The sequence below is a fragment of the Marmota monax genome, unplaced genomic scaffold (assembly GCF_021218885.2).
Source record: "Marmota monax isolate L192 unplaced genomic scaffold, Marmota_monax_Labrador192_F-V1.1 WCK01_AAM20220418_F8-fsc00004, whole genome shotgun sequence".
Lineage (NCBI taxonomy): Eukaryota > Metazoa > Chordata > Mammalia > Rodentia > Sciuridae > Marmota > Marmota monax.
The window spans coordinates 3,743,283-3,761,068 of NW_026692881.1; the positions used below are offsets into that span (position 1 = coordinate 3,743,283).

Consider the following 17,786-nt stretch of genomic DNA (forward strand, 5'->3'; position numbering starts at 1 on the left):
GACCTGTAGATTCTTCTCAAGCTTTGAGATATATAACTTCTTCTGCAGTGTTCTTAGCTAATTATTAATCACAGGTAGAAATTCTTCTATGCCATCCTTTATTTTCTTGGGATATTAAAGTTATAAAAGCAGCAATCTAGGATTCTTTTGGTATCATATTTTGTTCCTTTGTCAAATCAGAAAAAGATAGGTATTATGAGAATTAGACATAGGCATCTTCATACCGTACACCTTTCAGTTAACTATATTAGATCCTCTTTCAAGCTCCATGGGGTAAAATCCTGATATTATCTCTTTCTCATAGTAAAATCTGCTTTTTTTTTTTTTTGAGCTGGAGACTACCTTTCAGAGATTTATATTTATTCTCTAATAGGGTCCCTCAGTTCATAGAACCACATCTGGCCAACAGATGGTTTTGATCAAAATAGTGGCTTAAACATTTTTTAATTGGAATGCCTTTAGATTCACCTTACACTTTCTGTAGTTAACTGCAGGCACCACCTTACCTTCTGGCATTATACATTCAGAGGAATTTATTTTCTTTCTTGGTCTTAATTGTCCTGGTCTTCATTTGTCAGGCTCTGGAAACTGGTTTTAATTTATCTTCATCTTAAAATTTTGTTTGCTTTGCATTTTATTTTCTATATTATTTCTTTCATTCTGTCAGGTAATGAATCTTTTCTAAGAAACCACCACTAATGTTATTTCACATTACTTTCATGGCCACATTTTAAAGTATATAAGTGTGTAATCCATGGTTGTCTCAGGGCTATAGTCAGGGGACTCCCTGCAGAATTTCTTTTAGAGGTTAAACCACTATGTCATAATTTGAGCATTTGTCCTCTGTAGTTATGCTAAATATTTGTTTCCAGTGCTTATTTGCCATTATGCCCATGATTAGGTTAAAATTTCAGTAAAGGCTCCTAATTTGGAGTTTGTATATGATAACACAGCCGCTAGCAGACACAGATGTATCACATAAATTTTTGCATTGTAACTACCCACAATATTTAACTCATCTCCTGGCCTATTTGCCTAGTTTGTTTGCTTCTTGTTACTCTGTGTTTACTGTGTTGATACCATTTTAAGACTATATCAGGTGATTCTGATGACAAGATATCTTCTTTGTGGAGTGAGTAGAGTTTTTTTCTGCCTGAACAAAGGAAAAATATAAATCCAAAACATTTAAAAGTAGATGTGTACTATGCCTCAACTATCTAAAATTGATTACTGAGGATTGAACCCAGAAGCACTTAACCACTGAGCCACATCCCCAGTCCTTTTTTAATATTTTATTTAGAGACAGGATCTCACTGAGTTGCTTTGGGCCTCGCTGAGTTGCTTTGGGCCTCGCTAAGTTGCTGAGGCTGGCTTTGAATTTGAGATCCTCCTGTCTCAGCTTCCCAAGCCTCTGGGATTACAGGCGTGTGCCACAGTGCCTCGTCTAAAGTAACATCTTAATGTCAGTATGGAACTTAATAGAATCTATGAGTATAACACAAGTGTGAGTTTATAAATGACATTGCTAAATGTAGTTTTAAATCTTAAGATTTAAAAAGAATTCTTTTTCTTCAGCAATCTAATTTTCTACTGATTTTTTTTTAACATAATGGTCAACATACCCTTTATTATCTTTATGTTTTCTATAATTGAACTTAAAAAGATACATGCTGATTTATCCTGGTAAGTGTCAATAAGTTATTGGAAATAATTTCAAATGTAAGATTATTTTTAAAAATGTCTCTTTAAAATTTAAAAAACCTATGAAAACATATATTTCCACTTCTCTCCATATTGACTCCTGTAGTGAGGCAAACAGAATGTCGATATCCTGTGCAAAAGCTTATTTAAGTTATTATGCATTTAGAAGAAATGAGTTCTGTATATAAGAGGATTGAACATTTATATTTTATTTTCTCTATATCATCTTTTTTAGAAATGGGAAGTTTGTTTTTATCTGCTATGTTGTAAAAAGATACTTGGTGTATTTCAGATTCAGGTTTTTCATTAAGTAGTCATTTAGACAAGTACTTTTTTTTTAAAAAAATGGGGAATTATGTTGATTTCTAAAGCTTTTTAATCACATGGAATTTTAAACATGGAGAATTGAACTTTCTCATGTAATAGTTCTTAGACTGGAAAAATCCTTCCTGTTCTGTTGCTTGGGTTAGTGTTTAGCAGTATTTTTAGTAACACTCCTAACTCAGTAGCTATGTAAGCACTGAGCGAAGATGGAGTCACAGGGCAGACTGGGCTTGCTTCCCACAGGGAGGGCTGGGAGTTGAGCAGGAAGGAAGGCCTGTTCAGCAGTGCCTTGTGTGCAACTATGTCTGAGTAGGCAGCGGGCAAAACACAATGTCTCCCTTGTACAAAGTAACTCTCTTAGTGAGTGCTCAGATATGTCAGGAAAAAGTGTTTGGGTAAGTGAAGAAGCTTGGGGTGTTTCAAAGAGATTCTTTTCGTGTTTTTGTGGTATTTGGATTTCAGGGAGTGTACTATTTGTTGTTGCAAAGTACTGGCTTTGTTTTCAGTGGCATTTTAGACTTTTTGAACAAGCTCTACCACAGGCAGATTGAAGCATTTTACTTTCTAAAAATGTGAGCTAAATTTAAGAAATAATTTGTTTGTGATGAAAAGTTTGTGCTTCCTGAAACCAGAGGAAATTAATTGTTGCATTTGTTTTTAGGAATGAATTCTCTACTGGGCTTAAAATCTACTTTTTCCTGTGATTTTTTCCTTCTGAAATCAGAACCAATTTGTGATAGTTATGAGCACTACTTATAACCGATTGTTGGTATTTGAAATGTATAATCTTGATTTCAAGAAGGATTTGCTTGCTTTACAAATGGTGTGGCAGTTAATTATTCACTAAGTGACTGAGATGTAAAAGTTTCTAATTCACTTTAGTTTGAATAATATGAAGTTTAGTTTTTACCAAAAGAACTGGTTATTGTTCTTCTGGAAATCTTTATTTTGTGATTAGCTAACATACGTGGCTGGTATTTTTAGAATATTACTTTTGTATTTTCAACAGCCTTAAGTAGCCAACTTTTAAGTGTGTACATGTTTATAGTCTTTGCTTTTGAATTTGTTTAGTGGAGTGTGACAATATGAACCGCTTTGACCGACCAGACAGAAATGTTCGGCAGTCTCAGGAAGGATTTTGGAAAAGACCACCCCAGAGGTGGAGTGGACAGGAACATTACCACCTTAGCCATCCTGACCACTATCATCACCATGGAAAAAGTGACTTGAGCAGGTGAGTACTATTATTTTAACCTAGATTTTATTTTCCAGCTTCTGTTTAAATAATAATTCTCCTCACCAAACTGATCTTGCGTAATGTTTAAACCAAAAAATATTTCTAGTTATGTGTGACACTAATTAAAATTAACAATTATTATTTTGTGACCCCAATATTAACTTTATTATACATATAAATAGTGTATCTGTATCTACTATTTGGAATTTTGTGTTTCTACTATTTGGATTTTTTTTTTTTTATAGATCTCATTAGGAGATGATTTAATGTTGACTTGTTAACATTTATAATTCTAAATAATGATGTGTAAAATTAGTGCCAAGTGATTTGTTTTTCATTTATATAATAAGCCCAAATTTAAAATTTTCACAAGTACTTTTAGAAACAAAAGAAAATACTGTATAATGCTAGAAGTATTTTCCTTTTTGAAATGTAGAATAATCTTTAATTTGATCATACCTAATGTTTAACGGGTTTCTGTAGTCATCTAAGACTGGGATCAAAGATTTCCCTGGCACCGATTAGCTTTGCAAGTTTACATCATTTATTTAACCCCTCTCTATTTCAGTTTACCATCTGCAAAATGTACTCAATAATACCTTTTTCTTAGTATTTGAGGATCAAGAATAAAAGTGCCTGGAACAGTGTCTGGTAAAGAGTAGGCACCCAGTGGCCATTGTTATTAAATGTTTCCTTTTTATTGCCTCATCTCATTCTCCAAGGGATTTGAGGTCATTCTGGAACATGTTTATAATACAAATAATAAAATTTGGGTGAAGAAATAATGAAAGGAAACCATAATAGCCTTGTATACTCCCAAAGTAGGAAACAAAACTGTTTCTAAGATTCTTTGTAGCAAAAGCCAAGAACTAAACTTGATCTGTTGCAACATATGTAGTGTGCAGAAGATGAAGGTTATGTTTTTCCTGAATTTATTTGCTCTTATGAAATAAAAACCTTGAGAGAGTTTTCTTAGCATGATTTCTTTGGAGGAGAATATCTTGGAATATGGTGGACAGGGCACAGAGATCTTCCCCAAATAGGAATAAATGATAATTTTCTTAGCTCTGTTTCTTAGTTACATTCTTTAATGCAAGCTACAAAAGATAATAGTCCAATTCAAACAAAGCAATTTTTTTAGTGAATCCTAAAACTATGACGTCATTCAACTAAAAATCCTTTTGTTTGTGTAATTCAATAAAAGGATATAATTGAGAAGATCTGGAGGAATGTCTGGAAAACATTATTCCAGGAATTATTATGGCTGTTCTGTTTCTCACATCTAGGTTTTTGATAAGGAATGGACATAGAGAGTGGGTATTATCAGGGAAGAATGTGATGTGAAGATGTTTATTGCTAATAATGAAGGTTATGATTCCCTAATCTTTGATAGTAAGTTTATAAGAAGGTTAAATTTAAGGCCAACTTACATAACTTGATAAGCCCAACTAAAACATGAATCATTGTTTATTTGTTCATCTACTAACAAATATTCATTGAGAATCTATCTTGAATTCCACTGGGATGAATGTGGAGATAGTATGAGATGTAAAAGCTGTGGATTGGCAGTGACTTCATAGAACATTGGTCTGAAGATGGTAAAAAGAATTGGTAAAAATGAGTAGTGTTTACTTCATGTTGCCAAGATGCTCAGAGTCCATAGGAAAGATAGGCACATAGACAGAGTGCAGTGATGTTGGGTGCCTTGATAAGGTGATATATAAAGGACTCCAAGAGCATGCAGCAACTGGTTTTTGTTTTAAGATAACACAGGATAAATGTTATAATTACTGAACTGATTCTAAAAGTATGACTATATAGAGATTACAAAATAGTAGGTTCTACAGGAGCAGGGTACGTATTCCACATGGAAAACATGTGATAGGGTATGGCATTTTCAGAGAGTATCTCTTAAGTTTAGCGTGGCTGGATTGCTTTATTATTTGGAGAAATATGATCTAACTCTAAATAACAAAACTATTGTATTATGCAGTTTAAGATAAAGGACGGGAAAGTTTACCTTAAAGTGAGACTTAATCAGACTGTGAATTACTTAACCAGAAGTGAATTACCTGGAGGTAGTTATCTCTATCCTTGGGAATGATCAAGCTAAGGTTGAGTATAATCATCTGACAGAAAAGTTAAGCAACGTTTTCAAAAAAAATTATAATTCTTGGATATCAACAGATGTAGAAAGTGTAAGTTCTCTGGTCAAATGAGCATGAGAATGGACAAATTAAAGTTAAGAATTTTTAAATGGTGAACTCCATTGGGCCCATAAGTATAAATATGTAATGTGATTTTGGAAATGATGGCAAAAGATAATATGTAGTCATTCCTCAAAACATATCACAGATTCCTTTTACAGACTATATTTTAATGGATTTACAATTTGTATTTGCACCAGTGATTATTAGAAGAGAGAAATGCACAGCATTCTTAAGAGTTGTGATCTAATTTAGTACAGAGCTTTATAACAAATGGGCTGAGGCACACTGATTTGTTGAATGGTTATAGGCTAACCAGTTTATTGATTTCCCCTCAAGCTTTCTGGGGCTGTGCTGAGTTTTGGATCCCCCAGAGCCATTTGTAAGGATGGGCAATACCAAAAAAAAAAAAAAATTCTCCCAAATGAACCATACCCAAGCATACTTTAAAACTAATATTTTCTCTTAAGAGTTTGGATTTATTAACCCAAGGGATTTTTTAATATTACATGTACAAAATTCCCTCTTGACTTGGAGCACTGCTTTCTTTTCTTCTGTCTTGCAATTCCCATATTTCACATAGTTAATTATAGGATAATGTCTTATCCATGACTCAGAGATATTGGGAAGATTGAGTGTTGAGAACTGTATTCTCTCCTTCTCTTCATAGTACTGCTCTCTTAACCTGGCCTAATCTTCCACTCCCGTTTTTCCTTACAGTTCCCCCTTTTCAACAACTTCAACTCACATCCTAACGAACTTATTCCCTTGACTTCTTTGTCTACATTGTCCTAACTGTAACTGAATTCTAGCTCTTTCTTAAATTACCTTTTCCCTAGTAGTGGATTCTTCTTTTCTAATCAGCCTAGTTTTATTTTTTGTTTTTAAGATCTTTATAGTATATATAGTAATTGGGTTTATCGCAACAAACTCATACATGCATGGAATTTGATTTTGGTTCATGATCTCTCCTTTTCTCCCCCTTTTCCCTCCCAACCTCCCTCCTTCCTTTGTTCTCCTTCCTCTACTAGACTTCCTACACTCATCTATTTATTTATACTTAATTGGTTCTTTTTACTTATGTATAAAGATGAAATTCCCTGTGGTATATTTACATATGCACATAACATGATGTTTTAAGAATTCTGCATTGCCTCCCCTTACCAATTTCTTTAGCTCTTGATTTTCTATATTTCTATATTACTGTTCTTCCATTTATTTTTAGTATATCCTGTCATCTCTGTCCCTTTCCTTTCCTTTACTCTAGCTTCTGCATTTGAGAGAAAACATTCTACCTTAATTTTTTGAGTTTGGCTTATTTCTCTTAGCATTGTATTCTCAATTTCCATTCATTTACTGGCAAATCTCATAATTAATTTTTTTATGGATGACTAGAACTCCATTTTGTGTGTGTGTGTGTGTGTATCATAATTTCTTGATCCATTTATCTATTGATGAGCATCTGTTACTATGGTATGATGTTACTATGGTATGATGATATTTAGTCCTTTCTGATAAATACCAAGGAGTGAGTGGAAAGGGTCATATGGTGGTTCCATTCCTAGTCTTTTGAGGATCTCCATACTGCTTTTCAGAGTGGGTATACTAGTCTGTAGTCCTAACAGTGGTGTTCAAATGTACCTTTTCCCCCGTAATCTCAGTGACATTATTATTGTTTGTATTCCACATTGTTGTCATTCTGACTGGAGTGAGATGAAATTTTAGGGTAGTTTTTATTAGCATTTCCCTGATTGCTAAAAATGCTAAATATTTTTCAACCTCATTTGTGTTTCTTCTTTTGAGAAGTTTCTGTTTAGTTCTTTTGCTCATTTATTGACTGGGTCAAATGTTTTTTTAGTATAATTTTGAGTTCTTTGTATATTCTGGATATTAATCTCCTGTCAGAGGAGTAGCTGGCCAAGATTTCTTGCTATTTCTTTACTGTTTTGAGATAGTCTTTGTCTTCATTCTTCATTGTCACTTCTAAATGAAGTATTCTTAAATGCCTTTTTTTTGAGACTCAGGGCATTTGATTGAATTAATTCTTCTTTACTGGTACCTACCTGTACTTTACAAAAATCATAGCCCCTTGGCTTACTTTCCTCCTTCATTATAAACTTTGCTACAATTCTGAGTAGCTAAAGTGTAATGCAAGTGATTCATTTTTCTCTCTGTCTCTTTAGGTCCTTAGGGTTCTTTATACATAAGGTATGTCAGTAGAGAATGGATGGTTTGCACAGTTACTATGGCTAGACTCTGTGGTACAATATTGAATAGAAGTGGTGAGAGCCAACAGTTATCTCATTTCTGATATTAAGAGGAAAACACTTCAGTCTTTCACTGTTACGTAAGATATTAGTTGTGGGTTTTTCACACATTATCAGTTAGAGGAATTCCCTTCATTCATAGTTTGTTGAGGGCTTCTATCATCAAAGAGTATTGGATTTTGTCAAATGCTTTTTTTCTCTATTGAGATAATCACCCCCCCCCCGCCCCAGTTTCATTCTACTGAATGTGACATACATTGATTTTTTTTCACATGTTGAACCAGCTTTTTCTTGGATAAATCTCAATTGCTCTTGGTATATATTTCTTTTTTAGGTTGTCTGGTTCAATATTCTAGTATTTTTGAGGATGTTTTTATATATATTCTTAAGAAATATTAGGTATGTAATAGTATCTCATTGTTTTAATTTGTAAATCTCTAATGATATATTGTCAAATGTTTTTTCCCCCACATTTTATTTGCCATCTGTGTTATCTTCTTTGTGAGATGTCTATTAAGATATTAGCCCACTTTTAAATTGGGTTATTTTTTTTCTCTTGTTGAGTTCCAACTGTTTTTTTTGTATATTTTAGATATTAACCCTTTACCAGAAACATGTCTGGTAAGTGTTCTCTCAGTCTGTGGTTTTTCTTATTGTTGCTTTCTGTTGTGTATGTGGTCCTAGGGATTGAGCCTGGGGCAATTTACCACTGAGCTATATCTTCAGTTCTTTTTTTGTTTTAATTTAAATTTAAATTTTTTAAAATTTTGAGATGGGATCTCTCACTAAGTTGTAGCACTTAGCTTCCAACTTGAGATCCTCCTGCCTTAGCCTCATGTTGCTGGGATTAGGTCTGTGCTATTGAGCTGAGTTTCTTCTCTTCATGTTGTTTTTCACAGAGCAAATTTAAAAACAAAATTTTATTAAGTTTAGCATCTATTTTTCTTCTTGGATTGCAGTTTTTGTGTTCTAAAAATTCATTACCAAACCCAAGGTTACCTAGATTTTCTCCCTTTTTGCCTCATAGGTATAGTTGTGCATTTTACATTTGGGTCTTTGATCCATTTGAGTTAATTTTTGTGGAAGATTTAAGATCTTTTTCTTTTGCGTGTAGATGCGTGGCTGTTCCAGCCTCATGAGTTGAAAATACTGTCTTTTTATCTATTGAATTGCTCTTACTTCTTTTTCAAGGATCAGTTGACTATATTTATGTGGTTTCATTTAAAAGCTCTCTATTATACTCTATTGATTTTTTTTTTTTTTTTTTGGTCTGTTCTTTCACCAGTAACACATTGTCTTGATTACTGTGGCTTCAATATAGTAAGTCTCAAGTTTAGGTAGTACCAGTGCTCTGACTTGCCTTCTTGAATATTGTTGACTATTCTGTTTCTTTTGCTTTTTTACAGAATTACTTTGTCACTGTCTACAAAATTATACCCCAGAACTTTGATTGTGATCTTGTTGAATCTTTCAAGCACTTTAACTTATGATAGCTCATTTAATTAACTTTAATAACAAATACAACTGTGAAACACCAGAATATGTATACTTAACTTTTGGGAGGTGGGCATTCCAAATCCGATATTTCAAACCAGAGTCCATAGTCTTGGAGATTGCAAAGTTGGCATCTTTTTTCTATTTATACATTTAACTTTTATACAGAGGTTTTATTGAAGGTGAGGAAAGAAATACTAAAGAGTTTTTGAAGGCAAAATTGTGACTCAGATTAGGTAAGAAATTAATAAGGAAAGTCTCTTCTGCTTCCCCCCCAGACATGTGCACATGGACATCTGCACTTCCTGTTCTAACCTGTGAATCAAAAACATTAAACTTAGTCCCCAGATCACACATTTTAGTAATCAAGAAGCTCTGTTGGAAATGGGGAAGAATAGAATAAAGTTATGGGAATAATCATATAACTTGGGGAGTTTTCTTTAATACTATAAATAAATAATTATTCAGAAATGTGGTTTTTATGCTTGTGGGTTGAATGTCAACTGCAACTACTGTACATGGATTCATTTTAAATGAGGTACTGTCAGTTGACTTTGTGGGTCCTTTTCTGAGCTCTCCATTGTGTTATTTTTTTTTTTTTTGTCTTTCAGTAATATTCCATAGTATTGATTACTATACCTTTATATAATTAAGGTATCCTGTTTTTCATTTTATTGATTTTATTGCCTCTTTGCTGAATAATATTAAGTAATATTAGTGATAGTGGACATTTCTTTCTCATGCTTATCTGCCAGCTATCCTGGACTGTGACCACCCACATAGGTTCTCCTTCACTTACACACTGTCAACCTTCTAGTGTATTCACTTTACAACAGCTTGCAGCCTTCCATTGCTTTCACCACCTAACTTTTCTGCTACAAGTCTATAATTGTTAATAATTGTTCAGAAGTACAAACTTATACCTCTCAACTTAATAGGGGATGATATGACTAGGAGTTTCATTTTTTTTTTCATTTTTTTTCCCATCTTCTTTATGCTTTTGCACCTGGATTTGTGTCTTTAATCTTGGAAAATGATTTTGCTTTCCATTCTGTTTCTAAGATTCATTTTATCATGTGTGAACTGCATCATCTTCTAAGGATCTAGAAGTTCATGATCTTCATTGTCTTTCTGTCCTGTGTGCACCCCCCATCTTAATAGTCTTCTTTCATTTTCTGAAAATGATCTGTTAAATATTTGCATTTTCTTCCATCTTTGTTTCTGTCTGCCTCCTAGCCTTCTCACTATGCTTCAGTGTTTCCTCTGAGGTTTTGTTATTTTTAACTTACTATCAGTTTAGCAACAAATAGCAGGCAAATGTGTTAAAATTTTAACAGTTGGTAAATAAAGGTGAAGGGTATATGTAGTTCTTTGTAGTATTCCTTTGACATTTTTGTTTGAAAAAATTGTAGAGGTGGAAATTAATAATAACCATACAAATAGTAGTTTGTTTTTATTTACATTTAGTATATATTATGCACTGTTTCAAGCACTTTAACTTATGATAGCTCATTTAATCTTTTTATCAACCAAAGTTATTATCCCCATTAATGTATAGATGAGAAAAATTAAAAACATAGAATATATAACATTCCTTGAATATTACATAGCTAATAAATGAGAGCTGAGATTTAAACTCAGAAGATCTGGAAATTTAAAAATCAGTAAGATATGGCTGTTTTCAAAGGACTTGCAATCCAATTAGTATCTTCAACAGCTGGTATGAATTTAAGCCTAAATTCAATGCCAGAATTGGGTCTTTAATCTGTGACTTTTTTAGATGACAAAATTCTTAATTCCTGTATTCAGTTAGTAATCAAGACTTGTTTGAAAAAATTTTAATTCATTAGTTCCTTGCATTTGGTTCTCCTAATGTAAGGCTGTATTCTATACCTGATTCTCATGCTGTAGACTATAGGCCAATCTCTTTTAGTGTCTTTCTTCTGTAATCATTCTTTTACTCACTTGGCAGAATAAAAAGTAAATATTAATTTGGTTATTAATTGGTATTTTTGTCATGTCACATCAACAGGATTTTAGAATCTCAGAGATGAAAGCTTCATAAAAAAACTCAGTGATTAAAATTATTCTTGTTATTCAGTGCAAAAACAATAACAGCAAAAACAAACAAAATTTAGATACAAATGAAAAAGAATAAGCAATCTGTTTCTTCACAGTGTTTATAATTTGGCATTTGTTGCTAACAAACACAGTATACTGTGATATATATTATAAGGGGTCTTCAGTGGAGGTATCAAGTCCTGCTTGGGAATTAAGGAAACTTTCCCTGAAGAAGTGCCAACTAACTTAAAATGAAGAGTTCTCCAGACTGAGTATGCAGTAGAGGGCAACATGAGTAGACTGACAGGACCATTGAGAAGGTGAGGATTTGGGTTCAGAGATGAGGGAGATTTTGACTTGCTTTGGGGATCTCAGCTAATTAGTGATTGATTAAGAAGTTATTCTCAGGAACACAGGTGTTGTGGGAATAAACCAAAGAATAAGTTAGATTCAAGCTTCTGTGGTGTCAGAGCCATTTTTAAGATTACCTAGTCCCTGAAAAATATGTCTTGTTCTTTGTATCATTACTCCCTTGCCCTGCCCAAAGTCTTAACCTTTCATTTCTGGTAGACTAAAACCTCATAATGTATAATTCATCCCAGATTCATTGCTGCCTCAGACAATTTCCCAAAGTATGTCAACTTTTTTTCCTCTAAAAATATAGCTCTTTATATATCTTCTTTTCATTTGTCAGGTTATTCCATATTTTTGTCAATAACACTTCCTAACTTTTTACAACTATATGTTTTACATTCACTCCCATGTATAGATGGTATATCTGTTCAGTCATGGATAGGTAAATTCATACTAATTAATTGATCAGTATTTGAGATTCACAAATTCAATCATATTTTTAACCAGTAAAAGAAAGTAGAAGTATAAGGGTCAAATTATAAGATCAAAGTAGCATCTTACTTCTGTATCAACAATATAAAAATAATTTTCTTGGGTTAAAAAGGAAGGCCTAAAATATTTACAAGAAATAGTTTCAGAGAAAAATAATCATATAGAAATCAGCTTCATATTGAATATTTCAGAGTTCAGAGATTTGGGAATATTTGTTGAAAGGTAAAAAAAAATTAGTAGTTACTACATTTTTACATTTTCAGCGTGGTCGAAATCTAATGCATTTTGACTTACAAATTTAATGCATTATAAATTGAACCTTATTTCTAATAAGAGAATACTTTTTCAGTATTATTTTAAATATTGAGACTTATTCAGTTCTTGTCATAATTTAAGAACTAACTAGAATTATATGTAAAACGTATGCAGCAATTTTTAAATTGCTGTAGCTATGACTTCTGTTTAAAATGTTGTTTTGTACTTCCATGAAACACATTGTCCCTAATTTTCTTTCTCTTTTTTTTTCATGAATATTATGGTATGAAACTGAAGAAAAGTATAAGTTTTTTAAGAGTAGACTTATTTTTACTCCAGTTTAAGTTTATGAAACTATATGATGTATATATATAAGACTTTAAAAACTTTGGTTAATCTTAATTGGAAAAGATGATTTATCAACAACATAAAAACAAAAGAACAAAGAAATAACATTTCTTATGTCTTAACTGCTTGCTAGAACTTTCATGAAATGGTAGTCCAAGGTGTGTCCAAATGGAATTAATATGGATAAGATAGTTATGAGGCTAAAAAAGGTGTGCAGTTTAGGATGCTAAGCAAAGCCAAAAGCTAACAAATAGGCAATAAATGTAGAAGGAATAAAGAATGTAGGAGGAATAAGTATAATTTTTCCAGCTGAAGCCATTTCATTACTTTGTTTTTATTCCAGTTCTTAGGAAAGAAAGTTATTCAGCCAGTGTGTAAAACACAATAAAGATAGGGTGAGAGGGCTTCAGAAGATAATTATTTTAATGACATGTAGACTGATTGCACATTTCAGTGGAAGTACACTCAATGACTGATATGAGTACAAGTGAGAGACTTTCTAGTAATGATAAATGATTTATAAAGATCACTGCAATAATTTCATTATCTTTCTTTCTGAAATTTATGTCTTTTCCCCCACCTTCTTCCCCTCCCCTTCCAGAGGCTCTCCTTATAGAGAATCTCCTTTGGGTCATTTTGAAAGCTATGGAGGGACCCCCTTTTTCCAGGCCCAGAAGATGTTTGCAGATGTACCGGAAAATACAGTGATACTGGATGAGATGACTCTCCGACACATGGTCCAGGATTGCACTGCTGTAAAAACTCAGTTACTCAAACTCAAACGTCTGCTGCATCAGGTAAGTACATATTGAACATTTTTAGCTCTTAATATTTTGAATTGAAAAATGGATTGACTTCTTTTTTTGAAAATAAAGTTGCTTGGGTTTCTAAATGTCTGTCTTTATTTCTGTAGAATGTCTATAAATAGTACATAGTAAACACTTTAGTCAGAGAAGACAGCTGAGAGTGTTGTGTTATGGTCTTATTTGTTATCTTAGCATTTATGAGCTATGCAATATTTTGTAAGCCAGTCTCTGTTTCTGTTCCCTCATTTTTATAGTACCTACATTGGAAGGTTGTTGAGAAAATTAGCAATAATAGTTGTAAATTGAGCAACTTAATACTGTAAGCATTGTAGGCATTGAACATTCTGTGTCTGTTACTATAATTTCAGATAAGTGGGAAATAAAAAAGTTTTTTATTTAAATAATTACATATTTTTTTGTTTGAGACCTTTAAGTTTAACCTATTTGGTTCTTTCGTTTCTTTTGAGAAAGTCGAGACTCCTAGCAGTGATATGATTTGTCCAGAGTCGTGGGATGAGTTGATGGTAGAGTTTGGATTCTGGTTTAACAATACTTTATTTTAAGCACTTAGTGTTTATAGACAAGGCTAGAGGCATAGTAGAGAACCAGGGAACCAATGAATAAAATAGTAATTTTAAATAAAGGATATGTTTTGTTTGTTTTTAAATCTATTTGTGTTTTATATACTAGCTGTTAACTTAAAACTGTGATTGAGAAAGAACAGACTGACTTCTCTCCACTGCTTAGTTTTCTTTATGGGTCACTTTCTTCAGTGTTGTATGTTTTAACTTCAAATGAGCAAGGACCAAATCTTAGAATCCCTAGTGGCCATCGAAACCAGACTCATGGTATCTGCCATTTGAAGTGAAATATGCCTCCTAAGCCAATAATGATGGTGATGAATATATGCATTCTGTTAAAGAGTTTTGTAAATTGTTTCATATTGCTAGGATGGGATTTTTCCAGACTATTCCTCTCCATTCTTATGGATATTTGACTTAACTTTTAAGAAGGAACCTTTCTGTGCTAAAGCTGGGAACAAGAATGGAGGATTCTTTTTGGTCTACGGTTCTTGGACTTCTTCCAAGGCAGAAAGAAAGTCCATGATTGAGGTATCCAGGTACAGAATTTATAAATTAGTTTAGCTATAACCAGGGAATACGGTTTGATTTATAGTGTTTCTCTGCTGCTAGTTTGAGGAAAAGATTTTCTGATCAGAAAATATAGCCATAGAAAAATATAGCCTGTAGAAAAAGATGGTAGGAAAGGATGGGAAATAGCCAAAATATCTACTGTAAGCTAGTCATTATACTACCTATACCTCATGTCCTCTTCTATGTCTGGGTACATTGCCATGAATCATTAACCCTATTAAATATCACCTGATAATATTAGGCCACCACTAATAATGAGAGGAAACAAAATTGAGGAGGGCTTAGGTGGATTGATAACCAATTACTAGTACGAAAGAAATTAAAAAATGGTTTTCAATGTACTTTATATAAAGCCATGTGTTATTATTAGTGCACAGGAATTATATAAAATAATGGGTTTCATTGTGGCATATTCATAATTCATATAATTCATATTAATCATATTCCCCTCTATAGTAAGTAGAGACTTTGTTTTGTTTTATTAAGAATTCTCAGTTTGTTTGTTTTTTTTAACATATCCCCTTGCCCCTCACTCTTTCTCTTCGGTTGCTAGGATCAAACTATGGCATCACATGTGCTAGGCAAGTACTCTAACTAAGCTACATCCCTAGCCCCTATTAAGTGGTCAGTTTTTCTTTATTTTTATTTGACTTTTTTTTTTGAATCTTTCTTCAAATATATAATGATTTTCTGATGTTTACTAATATTTAAGAGTGAGGAACTGAAATGTTGATTCAGAAGTTTTTGCACATGGATCATACTTGTCAACTGACCAGTTTCATTTTATGGTGATGGATGAATGTCAGTGGGCTCCCAGCACCTACTAAATGAAGGAATTTTCTTTCTAAGGAGGTGTAGTTTCTCTGTGGAAGAAACCTTTGATTTTTTGCTTGGAATAAAGATAGAAGCCTATGAATATAGTAATTCCTTATACAGCTTTTCACTTAATTTCCATAGTTTTAACCTTAAGCAGTCATGTAGTTATTCTTTTTTCTTTATCTGACAAAACAGGGAAAAGAAGAATAAGAGAGAATTGAACCAGAAAAATAAAAATTTGGACATTCTTAGGAAAAGTAGTGAGATCTCTTTAGCTTGTTAGTATCCTGAAAAGATGGTGGGGGCAAAGTGACTGTTACATTAAAAAAAATTTAAGGTACAATTAGATACAGTGTAAGATTCTGAATTTGTTATTGATTTGGACAGAGCATCTATAAAGGACATTTGGGTCAGTTGGAGAAAATAAACTTGGCCTATATAAATGACAAGGTGGAAATTTACTAAAATGAAAGGGTAGAGATGAAGTGTTGATTGAAGAAAGCAGATTATAAAGTAGTATGTACATTATGATCACATATCTTTGTATCTTCAGAAGGATATGCTGTAAATTTTTAATGATAATAACCTGAATGGTGATAATGTGAGTTTTTAAAAATTACTTTAATCCATATTTTTTAATTTTTATTAGAAATTATAGTGAATTTCTAATCAATTATAATGATATAATTGATTAATCACTATAATTATAGGATTTCTAATCAATGATAATTTTTAAAAAATCAGTGTTTGTTTTTTTAACCCCAATCTATTTGATTCCAAGGCAAGTTGCACACCTTGAGGGATAGTTGTTGACCTTGAGGGACAACATACAGAGGGGAGTGTGAAAGTAGCCTTCAACATTCTTACCATCTTCAACTCCTTACTATCACTACACATCCTTTTGCCAAATCTAGGCGATAGAACCATTATTTTTTTAAATCATTCTCTATGAATGTTCATTTGAACAAAGTTCTCCCTGTTCACAAAATTTAAAAATTGTAAACTGTTATATTTGGCCTTTGATTTGCTTTTTATTTGCTATTATATACTCAACCCAGAGTTACTTTACAGTTTCAACAGGACATTGTGTATCTCTTTCACTTTTTATATCACAAGTATGGAAGAAAAACAGTAGTAATATCATTTTCATACTGAAAAAACTGAGATTTTGATATTTAGTTGTGTTTCCCAAGGTTACCCAGTTGCATATTAATGTAGAATGCATTTTAAACCCATGGCTTTTGAACTATTTTATATACCTCTGTATATTTTATTACCCAATTTATAGAATTTTGATAAGAATTTTAATCCTGATCCAAAGAATATGGGAAAATAATGAAAATTATTTTTTTCTCAGTATTAGGGATTGAACCCAGGGTCTCATGAACACTAGGCAAAAGCTCTGCCAATGAATTTTTCCCCCAGCTCTTTTATTATTTTTGTGTTTCAGACAGATGTTCTAAACTGCTCAGGCTGGCCTCAGACTTGCAGTCCTCCTGCCTTAGCCTCCTTTGTACCTGAGGTTATAGGTGTTGAGTCATTGTTCTCAGCAAAAAAGTAATTCTTTTTTTTTTTTTTAATTTTTTATTGTTGGTTGTCCAAAACATTACATAGTTCTTGATATATCATATTTCACACTTTGATTCAAGTGGGTTCTGAACTCTCATTTTTACCCCATATACAGATTGCAGAATCATATCAGTTACACATCCATTGATTTACATGTTGCCATACTAGTGTCTGTTGTATTCTGCTGCCTTTCCTATCCTCTACTATCCCCCCTCCCCTCCCCTCCCCTCCCCTCCCCTCTTCTCTCTCTACCCCCTCTATTGTCATTCATTTCTCCCCCTTGTATTATTTTTCCCTTTCCCCTCACTTCCTCTTGTATGTAATTTTGTATAACCCTGAGGGTTTCCTTCCATTTCCATGCAATTTCCCTTCTCTCTCCCTTTCCCTCCCACCTCTCATCCCTATTTAATGTTAATCTTCTTCTCCTGCTCTTCGTCCCTACTCTGTTCTTAGTTACTCTCCTTATATCAAAGAAGACATTTGGCATTTGTTTTCTAGGGATTGGCTAGCTTCACTTAGCATAATCTGCTCTAATGCCATCCATTTCCCTGCAAATTCTATGATTTTGTCATTTTTTAATGCAGAGTAATACTCCATTGTGTATAAATGCCACATTTTTTTTATCCATTCATCTATTGAAGGGCATCTAGGTTGGTTCCACAGTCTTGCTATTGTGAACTGTGCTGCTATGAACATCGATG

The 17,786-nt window shown here is 33.0% G+C and overlaps 1 protein-coding gene across 11 annotated transcripts in view; it reads left to right on the forward strand.

Moving 5' to 3' along the window:
• Ccser2 (coiled-coil serine rich protein 2) overlaps positions 1–17,786 on the forward strand; it is a 153,638-nt gene that overhangs the window by 77,753 nt on the left and 58,099 nt on the right. For 9 of the 11 annotated variants that reach the window (XM_058581042.1, XM_046450156.2, XM_046450158.2 and 6 more), the window contains exons 5-6: positions 3,097–3,259; positions 13,342–13,537. In XM_058581042.1, the coding sequence (XP_058437025.1) occupies positions 3,097–3,259; positions 13,342–13,537 (359 nt within the window). Of the gene's footprint in view, positions 1–2,181; positions 2,421–3,096; positions 3,260–11,466; positions 12,409–13,341; positions 13,538–17,786 lie in introns of those variants that run through there. The other 2 variants (XM_046450161.2, XM_058581045.1) reach the window with 2 other exon arrangements.